At 42.7% G+C, this 13,439-nt stretch overlaps 1 protein-coding gene across 2 annotated transcripts in view; it reads left to right on the top strand.

Annotated features, from left to right (window-relative positions):
* The window catches only part of SLC38A6 (solute carrier family 38 member 6), a 76,096-nt gene that overhangs the window by 11,265 nt on the left and 51,392 nt on the right, over positions 1–13,439 (top strand). For both annotated transcript variants that reach the window (XR_010025085.1, XM_063118205.1), the window contains exons 4-5: positions 126–178; positions 868–907. Coding sequence is in view for 1 of the 2 variants with exons in the window: in XM_063118205.1 (XP_062974275.1) it covers positions 126–178; positions 868–907 (93 nt within the window). In the remaining variant the exon portion in view is untranslated. The remainder of the gene's footprint in view (positions 1–125; positions 179–867; positions 908–13,439) is intronic.

Here is a 13,439-nt window from a genome sequence, read left to right as displayed (position 1 = left end):
ATTACTGTTTTTAACTTTTATAAACCGCCCAGAGAGCTTCAGCTATGGGGCGGTATATAAATGCAATAAATAAATAAATAAAATAGATTTGCCACTGAATATAAATATTTGTTTCCTTCTAATAGCTGTCACTTCCTATGAAGATCTTGGTCTTTTTGCATTTGGCTCTCCTGGAAAGGTAATTTCCGCACTCTCCTTTTTCTTAAGCAATCCTTTTGTTAGTTGCTATTTTGTAATCAGGATTATACTTCTAATAAACATTTTGAAAGCCGAAGGAAGTTTTCCACAGGGCTCTGGTATCTGCATGTTGCTCTGTACATGCAAGAAATGAGTCCGTGCCTCTCCATATCACAGAAGGAGCAGCACCTTCTATGTGCAAAGAGCTCCATACTGGCATGTGTGCACAGAGCTCCATACAGAACTACTGGGTTTTAACATATAATTATACAGAGGGTGGGCAATATGTTCAGTACTAAGAGCCCAGCTGGGAATCTCTCATCTGTTGGAGTCTGTAACTAACTTGCATGCAAATTTGCATTTCATTGTAACCAGCCTGAAGGATATCTAGCTGTTACTCATGTGCAATGTCTCATGAAATGCCTGGGATTGTTGTCCCATGGTTTCCAGTGGTTATGTTGTAAATGCCAGCCCAAGTCAGAACTAACTTCATCGATGATTTTAAAGTTTATATGCTAAAAGGAGTAGTTGGGCATTTATTGCCTTTCTTCTACAGTGCCATATGGAAATCCAGCATCTTCCCTTATAACATGAATTCCATCACTTCTGCTGCTTTTGGTTAAAAGCATGATTTATTCTGGCATAGAATAATGCTTCTGAGTTCTTAAACATATTTTACTGTTTTGATAGGTTCTTGTAGCCAGTACAATCATTATACAGAATCTTGGAGGTAAGAAATGTCAAATTCTAGTAACTGATAACACTGAAGATCCTTCAGAGGGAATGTACACAGAGCTGTCTTAAGAAAAAATATATTCTACACGTATGGAAGAGTAGGGGAAAGTGATAGTAATGTCATCTAGTTATAGATGACATTGCTATGTCAGGGATGCTTTAGGGTGGATTCCTGCATTGAGCAGGGGGTTGGACTAGATGGCCTTGTAGACCCTTCCAACTCTGCTATTCTATGATTCTATGATTAATTAACTACTTCATCTCCTTAGATATCTTGCAATCCTCCCAATTCCAGCCATGGTCTAGTTATTCTTAATCTAAAAACTGGGATTCAGAATTGCTTTGCCACCTTTATGTTTGTTGACATCTCAGCAGTCCTTTTACCTGCCTGGGCAAAGCTGGTGTAGCTTTTGCAAAACTGGCACTTCATGAAATCCTTTTGGGCTACCCAACAAGAATAGATCAGCTCTTCTCTATGACTGCAGGTGTGTTTGGATCACACCAGTACTTTCCTGAGGAAGGGGAGGAGGTCGACCTGCCTCATCTAAAATGTTCTGCAGCTGCTCTTGAGGGATACATTCACACCTGCAAAGAGCAGCGGCAGAGGGGGTCTTGCATGAACAGCTCATCCTGGTCTACTTGCTGCTGAGGAAGTGTGAAGTAGGCTGCAGCCCTTGTAAATCTGCCAGGTTTGGGAGGTCTCCCGGCAGCCAGTAGATCTGTTGTTTCATGCGATGTGTGTTCACTCAGCACATGCAACGTCTTTTTTTTAATGTGAAGTATTGATTAATGTCTCCACCTGAGATTGGGTGTGAATAGTATCAGCAGTTCCCATGTATACATATATCCCAAGGAAATAAAGTTGATGTGAATGCACCTGTATAGACCCTTTGCTGCCACCGTGTTAAATTGCCCATCCATTTCCACGTGCTTTGTGCGAGGAAGATCCTTGATATAAAATAGAAAGACCATGTGCCAGACACTAGAGTTGCTGAATGGTGTAACATCTCTGTAGTTGCATAAATTCAGGTCATGCTGCCATTCATTGCTCTACTTATAAACATGCCTAGAACTAGGCCACTTGCTTTCATAAATCAATTTAGTGTCCTTCTTTGTAAAACAAACTGCGTTTTAAAGTGTAACGAACTCTTGGTATTAACTCCAGACAGGAGTGTGGACACACTAATCCTAAACACTAAGGATTATTTATTCATACTGGTTTTGGGTGACATTACGTAGCGAGAAACATTTTTTTTAATTTCCTTTCCTATTTGAGTGGACCTTTAAATAAACATCATTAAATAAGTTGGGGATAAGCAGAGAAGGGTCAGACAGACCTAGGACCCAGTACAAGAGTGTGCTGGTCAAAGGAAATTCGAGTCTTATTTCTTCCTCTTTCTAACAGTTCATAACCTTCTGTGTGTGTCACTTCTAATAAAGCTCTTTCAAACAACCCTTAATGGCCTGGGCTATTGAACACGGGGTGCTATCAAGCAATTTATTCCATCCTTTGTAATAATCCTGGCTGTCAGAAACTAGAGGCATATCTGCCAAAAAGTCTTTCTTTTGATTAATTCAAGAGGCAGCTTTCACAATTGGAAAATATTATTTCAAGCTCTTAAATAGCATCAATCATTGGGATGGAATAGATCGAGTCCCTTCAGCTTTTGGTGTGTTTGGTTCTCCGGCTTTCCATGGGAAAGTACTTTTCTCCTGCAAAGTGTGTGTTTTCCTCTCCCGTCCATCAATAATAGAATTAAACCATTCCAAAATCAGTCAAAAAGAAAGGTATCTTCCCACAAACAGGGGAGCTCCCCCCCCTTATTATGTTGTGAGTGTCCTTTCCTTTTGTCTGTATGTAGCTAAATACATCTATGTTGTGCACAGATTTGTAAGGGAAAACATAGCTTCATTTTTGCTACAAGGGCCGGCCAACTGACACTCTGCAGAAGAAGAACTTGTTGCTCCTCAGCTCATTTCACTTGAAGGGGATGACTGGAGGGCCAGTGAAGGTGGTGTGTGTGTGTGTGTGTGTGTGTGTGTGTGTGTATCTGTATCTGTTTTGGCCCTAAGGCATTCTGACTTGCCTTAGATTTCACTTTAATACAAAACGTTTCGAGGCTAATATTAAAGATAAATGGATATTAATACCCATTTAATCCGTCCCTTCTCACTCCAAGTTATATAAGATGTGTAGTAATTTTAGTAATTTCCAACAGATTCCAAATTCTTTTCAACCAGGAACCAATTGGAGGACTCCTTTGCTTTTCCATTTTCATGCTAATTTCATTCTACTCACGATAGAGGAAGGGAAGCAAAGGAATTCCTGACAGGAAAATAAGATTGCCAGGACCATGACGCCAATATGTAAAACTGGTTGAACTGCATTATGAATACGGTGTATAGTTTTAGATATACCCTCTGAGCAGGTTTGCAAGATCACGGAGGGAAAATTACTCCTTGTGGCTTATTTTCCCTCTCTGCGTGTGCTGGTTGAGCCAACTAATTAGCATAATTGCTCTCACCAGGCCGCAGGTTGTCCTAATATCCGAACCCGGTGAGGATGGCTGGCTGGGGTAGTTTACAAATCAGCCTAAAACCCATGGCTTGTTCTAGTGTTTCAGGGCAGTTTGTAAACCACCCCAGCTACCCACCCTCACCTGGTTTGGATGTTGCAACAACCTGCACCCGGTGAGGTTAATTATGCTAAATAGGCGGCTCGTAACCAGCTTGTGCAAGGCAGGAAAATAAGCCACAATGGCTTATTTTCCCTCTGTGATCATGCAAACCCTGTCACTGTTGGAAAACACAGGAATGTACTCACTAAGATGCATGCAAAAATAATTTCCAACTAGATGTTCACATAGAATCATAGAATAGCAGAGTCGGAAGGGGTCTGCAAGGCCATCAAGCCCAACCCCTTGCTCAGTGCAGGAATCCACCTTAAAGCATACCTGACAGATGGCTGTCCAGCTGCCTCTTGAAGGCCTCTAGGGTGTCCTCCTTAGGTCACTGGTTCCATTGTTGTACTTCTCTAAGAGTCTGGAAGTTTTTCCCGATTTCCAGCCGGAATCTGGCTTCTTGTAACTTGAGCCCATTATTCTGTGTCCTGCACTCTGGGAGGATCGAGAAGAGATCCTGGCCCTCCTCTGTGTGACAACCTTTTAAGTATTTGAAGAGTGCTCTCATGTCTCCCCTCCATCTTCTCTTCTCCAGGCTAAACATGCTCAGTTCTTTCAGTCTCTCTTCATAGGGCTTGATGTTTCCCAATGAAGATGTTTACAGTGGGAAACGTTTCCCAAGAGAATGCATTTTCTGTGAAAACCAAAAGTGCTTTTACGTGAGTCCTACTGGCTTCCCTTCAAGAACTAGGAAAAAGACTCCACAGACATATGTGCTGAGTTGCATATCACTTTCTTAACAGGTTTATTGTTCTGTCTTTTATCACAAAAAGGGGTGTTGGGCCAGGGTAACTCATGAATAAAAGAGAGAGAGAGAGATCGAACATATTATAATACATCTTCCTTATAAGAAACACAAAATCACCAAAGACTATTCTGGCACTTTAAAGGCCAACAAATTTATACTGGCATAAGCTTTCATGGACGCTGTCCACTTCATCATATGCATGAAGAAGTAACCTCAAATTGGCAGATCTATATACACAGGCTTGGGTGGGGAGAATATAGACTATGTTATAATGCAGTGATAGCTATTTTAACAGTAACCATTCACAGAATTGTTGTTGGGTGATAATACAGCTACCATTGCTGTGGTGATCTAATTAACATATGTAGTCTGATTAGAAACAACCATCACCTTTGTCCTTACTCGAACCACAGTAACTAGAATTGAATCTCTTGATTAATTGTACTTCAGCAATCTCACTTTGATATCTGTCTTTGAAATTCCTTTGTTCAGGAACGGCCACTAAAGACTCTTTGTTGGCTTTGTGGCAACAGATTAAACCCTCTGGAAAAGGCAAGACAATGGGCCAGTTCCTCTCAATCCTCCAGGCCGCTGCTAGCTTGTTTCTGACAAATCCTCGTTTCCTCATTCCCTACCTCAGCACCCTTTCTGCAATTGCTCCGCTGGGATTGCCGGCTCATGAGGGAAACTCCCCCCCCCCCCAACCTCCTGCATCAGATTGCCAAAGGCATTTAATTTATTGAGCCCTTATAAATGTGAGAATGTGTTCACAAAGTGAAAAATAATATATATATATATTTAGTGGTCTTGCACAAGTGCGTAGGACCCTGTCCGCTATTGAGCCCAGCATAAGGCCATATCCCTCTCTTGTCACTGTTCTTGTTAGTTTCATCCTCCCTATTGGCATTTCCTGAATGACACTCCAACACACACATCAGATCTCAAAAAGAAATAATTTTCTGAGCCTTTATAAATGCAGCAACGTGGTCACATTTTTTCAGAGTACGCAAGATCGCCTGACCACTAATTAGCTAGGCATACAGATATTTCCCCTCTTGTCAATATCCTTGTCAATTTCATCCCCCACTTCAGCACTTGCCTTGCTAATAAATACCTCCCCCCTCATGCCAAAGGCTGCTTCATGTTCTATTGAAGTAATGACACCTGCCCCTAAGCCTCCTTCTCTCCTGCCAGCCACTTTCAACTCCCCTCCTTGCTTTGTGCTTGTCACTTCCCTCCACTGGTCTCTGCTGCTGTCCCTAACAGAATAGGGACTCGGTGGGGAAAGAGACATAAATTTCAAGGCAGACAAGTGAGATCACTTAAAAATATGCACATTTCTAGGCAGAACAGTAAAACAGGGACAGTGCAAATTTCAAGACACAGCAATAAAACGGAGGGGGAAATTATGCAAAGTTGCTAGCAGTGGACGTTCACTGCTGAACATTTGCGCAAGGCAATTTTTTTAAAACAACTGCGAATGCTTTTGGGACACTGTCTAGTATTCTTTCATCAAGATTTCGCTGGGTTTGTTTATTTATTTATTTGTTGCATTTCTATACCGTCAATAGCCAAAGCTCTCTGGGTGGTTTTAAAAAGTCCCATCCTGAGGTGAAGGATGCCAAGAACGGATGAGGAAGAATGGCAGAAGCACTAGCAAGATTGCAATGAGAGGCAGGTGTTTTCTCCATGCTAAAATCGCCCTGTCAGGTTCGGACATCACAAAAAGCCGCTCTAGACAAGCCCTACTACAAGCCAAGGATGCTCGGGGTGGCTTATTTGAGAAAAACAACCCACAATAGGAAAAAATTGCCTGCTAATGCTTTTTCAAGGAAAATACTAAGATGATTAGAAAACGAAGTAATGACGGTAATATATCCTATAGAACGGAGCTTAAATATACCCTTCCAGCTCTGTGTACATATGTATACATATGTCTGTGTACATGGATATATAGTAATCCATGTTTTCTAGACCATTGAAAACAGGTCCAAGCATTGATCTCCAGTCCCTAGAAATGATTAAGGATCTGCAGTTCACTCCAGTTTTTCAAGATTCCTTCTACACATGAAAAACAAACGGTGTTTTGGGTTATGAGTTGAATATCTTTATTTCCTTGAGAATAGGCCAGGGAAGTCCTAGGTGCATTGGGAATATTTTACTGGACAAGGGGAAAAGCTGCTTCCCTTGATGCTGTTGCCACCCCATCTGCTGGTCACCTCGAGTAGAGCTGTGTCCATTTTCCAGGAAAGAGCTAGAGCCAGCTTTTGTAATTTTCCATCTCTAAAGGAATGCAACAATAATAACAAACAGACATTAGAGAGCAGTACTATTCCTGTGCTTGGGGGAAAATAATCTTAAATGGCTATTGCACTCAGTATCTGCTGAATTTTGTTGACAAGTCTGTAACTAGTTTAATCTTTTTTAAATTGTTTCCAAGATAAGATCACACACACACACCCCTGGAATATTGTATAGATTCGCTCTATTGCAGTTCAGAGAGTAGCTTTTCTGTTTTGCAGAACATTTGGGTTTTTTTAATTTTGTTGATTTACCCCTTTAACCCTGGTTTATTGTGCAAATTGAGAATCTGTTGGGTTTTACGAAGCCATTGTGTGAAGGGGAGGTGCACCAGTTGCTGGGGAACATGGGTGGGAGGGTGCTGTTGCTCCATGCCCTACTGTTTCGGTCCCTGGTCGACAGCTGGTTGGCGACTGTGTGAACAGAGTGCTGTACTATATGAACTCTTGGGGCTTTGCTACACCTGCCAGTATAAGCCAGCAGGGAGGCGGGGCGATGGCGCGCTGACGTTAGCTAGCGCGCCCGGGGCTTCCAGACGCCGGACGCACAGGGACCTCGCGATCCCTGCAGTGTCCGCCATTTTTTTTTCAGTTTAAAGGGGCCATGTGTGGCCCGAAGACTGCGGAGAAGGTAAGGATTTTTTTTTAATTTAGCCCCCCCACCCACTGCTGATCCCTCCCCATAGGCCCCTGCCTGCTCGCTCGTCTTCCCCGCATCCGCCGTCCCCGATCCCGTCCCCGATCTTCTTCCCCCCTTCCTCAGCAGCCCCATCCCCGATCTTTGCCCCCCCCCTCGGCAGCCCCCTCCTCGATCTTTGCCCCCTCCCTTGCCATCGTCGATGTCCGGCTTCCCCCCCTCTCTCCTGGTGGGTCCGGCCTTCTCCCTGCCCCTCTCCCCCCCTTGGGATCTCCCCCGGCTGATGGGCACAGTGCTCAGTGCTGTGGCCAGTCCGCGGCTTTCTGTGGCTACTCGCGAGTAATCGAGTAGCCGCAAAAAGCCACGGAAGTAGCTAGACGTTTCGCAGCTCCGGCCTGAGGCCGGGGGCTGCGAAAAAGGCGCGGCATAAGCGACTTTGCTTATGGCGCGTTAGGGGAGGCTTCAGCGCGGCCTGGTGCCGGATTCCCCTGTGCGTCATCTGAACGCACAGCAGGGGAACCGGCCCACAAAGCTCGCTAAGGCCTCGTCTAGGAAGGCCCTTGGTCTGATCCAGCACGGCCCTCCTTATGGTCTTATGGACCCTCCGTCTGATCCAGCATGGCTCTTCTTGAGTTCTTTTGTTCTCATGTCACTGTAGCCACTTGTCCAGCTCCTCAGAAGCATTACGTCCATACAAGCATCTTGATATATATGGCACTTCTCTAGCATGGAGTGTGTTGTAGCATCCTCTCATCTCTTGAGCTTCTTGTGCCAATGGTATTTTTTATGACAGGATTGGTACCGATACATCTCACTGAGCTAGGCCTGTCATTTTTGTTAGTCAACCCCCTGAAACAACTGAATTGTTTACATTAACTTGGAAGTTGTTGGTTTGTTTTGGATTATAATTGGGTCTAGACTTAGGACTCATCTACAGCAAGCAGGGTATTCCACTATGAAAGCAGTATATAAAAGACAGGAGCCACACTACTGCTTTATAGCATTATTGAAATGCCCTGCTGGATCTACACTACTGCTTTATAGTGGTACTGAAGTGCACTGAGAACTGTTGGGGCCCAGGACACATCTACACCAAGCAGGATATAACACTATGAAAGGGGTATGAAAGCAGTATATGGCATGTGTTTCAATGGGTCCCAACAGTTGTCAGTGCACTTCAGTACCACTATAAAGCTGTAGTGTGGCTCCTGCCTCTTATATACTGCTTTCATACCACTTTCGGAGCGGAATATCTGCTTGGTGTAGATGAACCCTTAGTCATACTTATAGTGAACCCATTGAAAGCAGTGGGGGAAGTACATCATGACTAACGTAGGTCCCATTGATTTCAGTGGTTCTACGCTAAGCACGACTAAGTCTGCATCCAACCCCTGGAATATTGTGACAGTGTATTCTAGTTCAGCAAGCTTTCCTCTTGTCCAGCTGTCCAACATTGGTGGCATAGAAAGGGGAAAGCCTCTCTTCTATTAATAGATGGCTAATATGTACGACTTGGCTGTGAGAGAAGGCAATAATGTAGAGTAGGGGGGATGTCAGTAAGAATAAAAGAGAATTATTTTAAAATTATATGGAGGTGGTACCTAACTCCGGTTAGATTGAATAAGATAAATAATCAGCAGTCAGCAAACTGTTGGAGAGGATGTGGGGGTAAAGGAACGTATTTACATATGTGGTGGGAATGTAACTATGTTCAAAATTTTTGGAAGATGGTGTTTTTGGAGATTGAAGAAATTGTGGAAATGAAGATAGAACGAACACCAAAAGTTGCATTACTGTCACTATTTGAAGATTTTAAATGTAAAAAGGAAATCAAGGAATTGATAACAAATTTGCTGACTGCAGCAAAATTGATTGTAGCTAGGAACTGGAAGATTCAAGGGGATTATTCTGTTGAAGAATGGTATAAAGAAGTATGGGATATAGCTATTAATGATAAATTGACAAGTAATATTAAATGGAGAAGAGGTATAGCTAAATCAAATGATTTTGAAGGAATTCGGAAACAGTTCCTAATATTTGTGTTTTCTAAAGGAAGTGGGAAACCACCAGCAGAAGAAAGTATGAGATTCTGGAATCAGGAATGAGATCCCGAGGTGGGGGGTGCGCTTCTATGTTAATTTGATTATGTATTTAGATAAGATATGTATTCAACGTTTCAATATTATGTAGTATGTTGTTGTTTTTTCTTTATGAGAGGATGTAATGTGTATGTTTAAGTATTGTAGAAAAATAAAATTATTTTTTTAAAAAAAAGATTAGGGGGGATGGCCAAGCACTTCTAGTGGTTTGGTTCAGATCCTTGGAGGTCTTTGACAAAGCAGTGTCAGATTCCTGGTTGTGTGCTGTTGCATACCCCTCTTTCCTTCTTTTCTTTTCTTTCTTTAGTAAAATGGGATACAAGGCAGATTTGTAAATATCCATTTGCCTGGTTGCCTGTGGCAGGGAAGTATCGCCTCAAGCAACCAGAAAAACTTTGATAAATTGAAAGAAAGTTGGCTTTCACCCCACCTCTGGACATTGATGTGGTATGAATTGCTATCAAAGGACAGTAGACTAGCAACTTTTATGGACTTGTTTGGCACGAAAAGAGTGTAGAACGGTGACAAGTCTTTCAAATGATGTTGTATATTTCAAAGACTTAGGTCAACATTTTAATTCAAAAGGCTAAGATAGAATTGATGGTCTGCAATAGATGGTGTGGAGCAATACCTGCATGGATCACTAACTCCCAGGGATTATGATATCAAAATAGGGAAGATGTTTTTTCATGTGAAAAATGCTAATCCAAGGGATTATAAAGGTAAATACTATGAGGAAACCCAGAAGTATGCAATTTTGATGTCACCAAATTGCAGCTTTGGCACTGATCTCTTCTGTCACCACAGTACATACTTTACAAACACTTTTGAAATAAACTGACACCTAAAGTGGAATCAAACATGGTCATTTCCTGCCACGGGGCATCCATTTCTTGGTAAAGGGCTGCCCAAATTAATCTTTTAAGTGACTTCTGTATTTTCCACAAGTGTTGATTGTTTACAAAGAGGTTTAGGCTAATTTGAGTGCTCACCCCTTCAGCAGCTTATGTTTGGCCTGAAAGCTAATTACCCTTATTGTTTTAAATTGACGATTTCCAGTTCTGCTTTAATTGAGGGCAGGTTTGTCATCTCCAACCCTAGCTGAATCATTCAGGCCATTAAGACCAATTATGTTTCTTTTTTTAATTTAATTTTGGAAACATTCTAGGATATTTTTGATTTTTGTTGTTGAAAAGAGTAAGGCATTTTCAAAAGAAACAATTAATGTACTTGTGGGTTGGATCATTCTGTCTATATATATATAGATTAGCAAAAACATGTGGAGGAAAAAATGCTAGGAGAAATGGGTTTAGTAAAAAGCAGCACTTTTTGAGCTTGTGATTTAAATGGGGGTGGGTCAGCCCAATGAGGAGAGCTGAAGGAACTGGGCATGTCTAGCCTGGAGAAGAGAAGACTGAGGGGAGACATGATGGCACTCTTCAAATACTTAAAAGGTTGTTACACAGAGGAGGGCCAGGATCTCTTCTCGATCCTCCCAGAGTGCAGGACACGGAATAACGGGCTCAAGTTACAGGAAGCCAGATTCCAGCTGGACATCAGGAAAAACTTCCTGACTGTTAGAGCAGTGCGACAATGGAATCAGTTACCTAGGGAGGTTGTGGGCTCTCCCACATTAGAGGCATTCAAGAGGCAGCTGGACAACTATCTGTCAGGAATGCTGCAGGGTGGATTCCTGCATTGAGCAGGAGGTTGGACTCGATGGCCTTATAGGCCCCTTCCAACTCTGCTATTCTATGATTCTATGATTATTATTAGTAATGCAGAATGCACTCCACTGCAGATTGTGTTCCTGTGCTGTCATAATTATCTATTAGTTTGTCGGTGTGAAGAATGCACCATCTTGGTTCTTATGTTCAGCATCTTTAAAAATTCCTGTAGTTTCCAATATGGTTGACACCTGTTTAAAGCTGTATACACTGTTCATGCATTCTGCAGTAAGTAGAAACGCTGCTATGGACAAGTTTGCTTCTACTTTGGGGAGTAGAAGCAAACCTTCTACCTTCTACTTTGGGGAGTAGAAGCAGTACTCTGAGCAAATTTCACATAGTTTTCAAAAATATTGGGAGCAGGGAGTGGGAAGCAGCCTGCTGAAGGCTGCAAAAAGTAGCAGCAAACAGTATGTCTTCCAAATTTGCCCCTTAAGCCATGAACTAAGAAGCAGCAGGGGTGTTTTTTTTGGTAGAAATAAAGTGTTCTACCTTTATAAATAGATGGACATGGTACAAAAGGCAATATAAATAATAAATAAAAATTAAGATCTGGTGATACCTACTCTGAAAGTTGCTGGGGGAAAGTGTGTGTTTAGGTATTCAGCACTATCATTAAAGCAAAGTGATGTGTTTCCAAGGATTACACTGTGGTGGCAAAAAAGCCCCATGGATGTCCTAATAAACTTGATCCACTTAATGGCGTAAATAGCTGAACTACCCCCAAACCCAACAAGTTGCCCTATGGTTGGCCCAGGTCCAAATATACAATGAGATCCACAAATGCTGCTTTGCTGCTGAGGCCACCCTTATGCAAGTTCTGCCAACCTGAATGAGTGTTTTCGTTCGTTTCTGGTTGCTCTTGGAATCACTAAACCTCTGGTCCGCAAGTGTTGGGTGTCCCTTGTGGACAGGGATTGGCAAGGCACCGGAGAATTGGCCGGACTTTTAGGATTCTGCCCAAAAGATTTTAAAGGGCTCTGTCTCACCCTTAGCCCACATAAAGTTTTGTAAAGTGCTCTCTTAGCCTGTTCCGTAAAGCCCTGTAAAGATGGACGTCCTTCTTAATAACAGTGTCATGAACTGAACTGGTTGGTTAAGAAGAACTAGCCAGAAGGGATGAGGTTCATTCTTTGCAACCACCGGATGTTTTTAAGGGTGTCTTGCCAAGGAAAGAGCAATCCCATGAACTCTCTGACAACTCCCTAAGCACAGGAACACATCTCCTGCTTTTGTCACCAAATTGCAGCTTTGGCACTGATCTCTTGCCTGTGGACAGAGTGGTTAGGAAAATCTGGAGCCAAGGCTGTGACCACGAAGCTTTAAAAACAAAAGCCACCTTGTCTGTGTTAGCGTTGGGCTAACTGAGTGTGAAGTGGTGTGTTTTCTGCACCTTGTGAAATACATCTCTGTCTTCATCTGCTATGTGTGAATGGCTTCTTCAGATATATCCCCTCTGGGCTGAAACCTGAGTTTGCTGCAATCTGAAGCAGCCTTCCATAACCTGGTTCCCACCAGGTAGCTAGGCTGGCTAGGAATGATGGCAGTTGTAGTCCCAACATAGCTGGAGGGCCCCATGTTGTGGAAGGCTAGACTAAAGAAACCATTCAACAGGGAGCTACAGCCAAATCTGGCTCCTTAAGGAATCATAGAATAGCAGAGTTGGAATGGGCCTACAAGGCCATCGAGTCCAAACCCCTGCTCAATGCAGGAATCCACCCTAAAGCATCCCTGACAGATGGTTGTCCAGCTTCCTCTTGAAGGCCTCTAGTGTGGGAGAGCCCACAACCTCCCTAGGTAACTGATTCCATTGTCGTACTGCTCTAATAGTCAGGAAGTTTTTCCTGATGTCCAGCTGGAATCTGGTTTCCTGTAACTTGAGCCCATTATTCTGTGTCCTGAACTCTGGGAGGATCGAGAAGAGATCCTGGCCCTCCTCTGCGTGACAACCTTTTTGAAGTATTTGAAGAGTGCTATCATGTCTCCTCTCAATCTTCTCTTTTCCAGGCTAAACATGCCCAGTTCTTTCAGTTGTAGTCCCAACATAGCTGGAGAGCCCCATGTTGAAGAAGGCTAGACTAAAAAAAACCCATTCAACAGGTGTACCTGTGTGATGCACCTGCTTGGCACATTCACACTTTTCCCCCTAGGCATTTTTTTAAAACTTCTTTCTGCAGTTCAACAGCACAACAGCAGTATTTAGCAACTAAACTTTTCACTGCCCCCCATAAAACTTCTTTATTGATGAAAATACTCATAGGAATACTCACCTTTAATTTTCAGGTGTGTTTCTTCTATTTTAGTTATAATTTGGCATTGTCCAGATATAAGGCAT

This window comes from Elgaria multicarinata, chromosome 2 (assembly GCF_023053635.1).
Source record: "Elgaria multicarinata webbii isolate HBS135686 ecotype San Diego chromosome 2, rElgMul1.1.pri, whole genome shotgun sequence".
Lineage (NCBI taxonomy): Eukaryota > Metazoa > Chordata > Lepidosauria > Squamata > Anguidae > Elgaria > Elgaria multicarinata.
The sequence above is the reverse complement of the archived record's forward strand: the minus strand, read 5'-3'. Positions and strand labels throughout refer to the sequence as shown.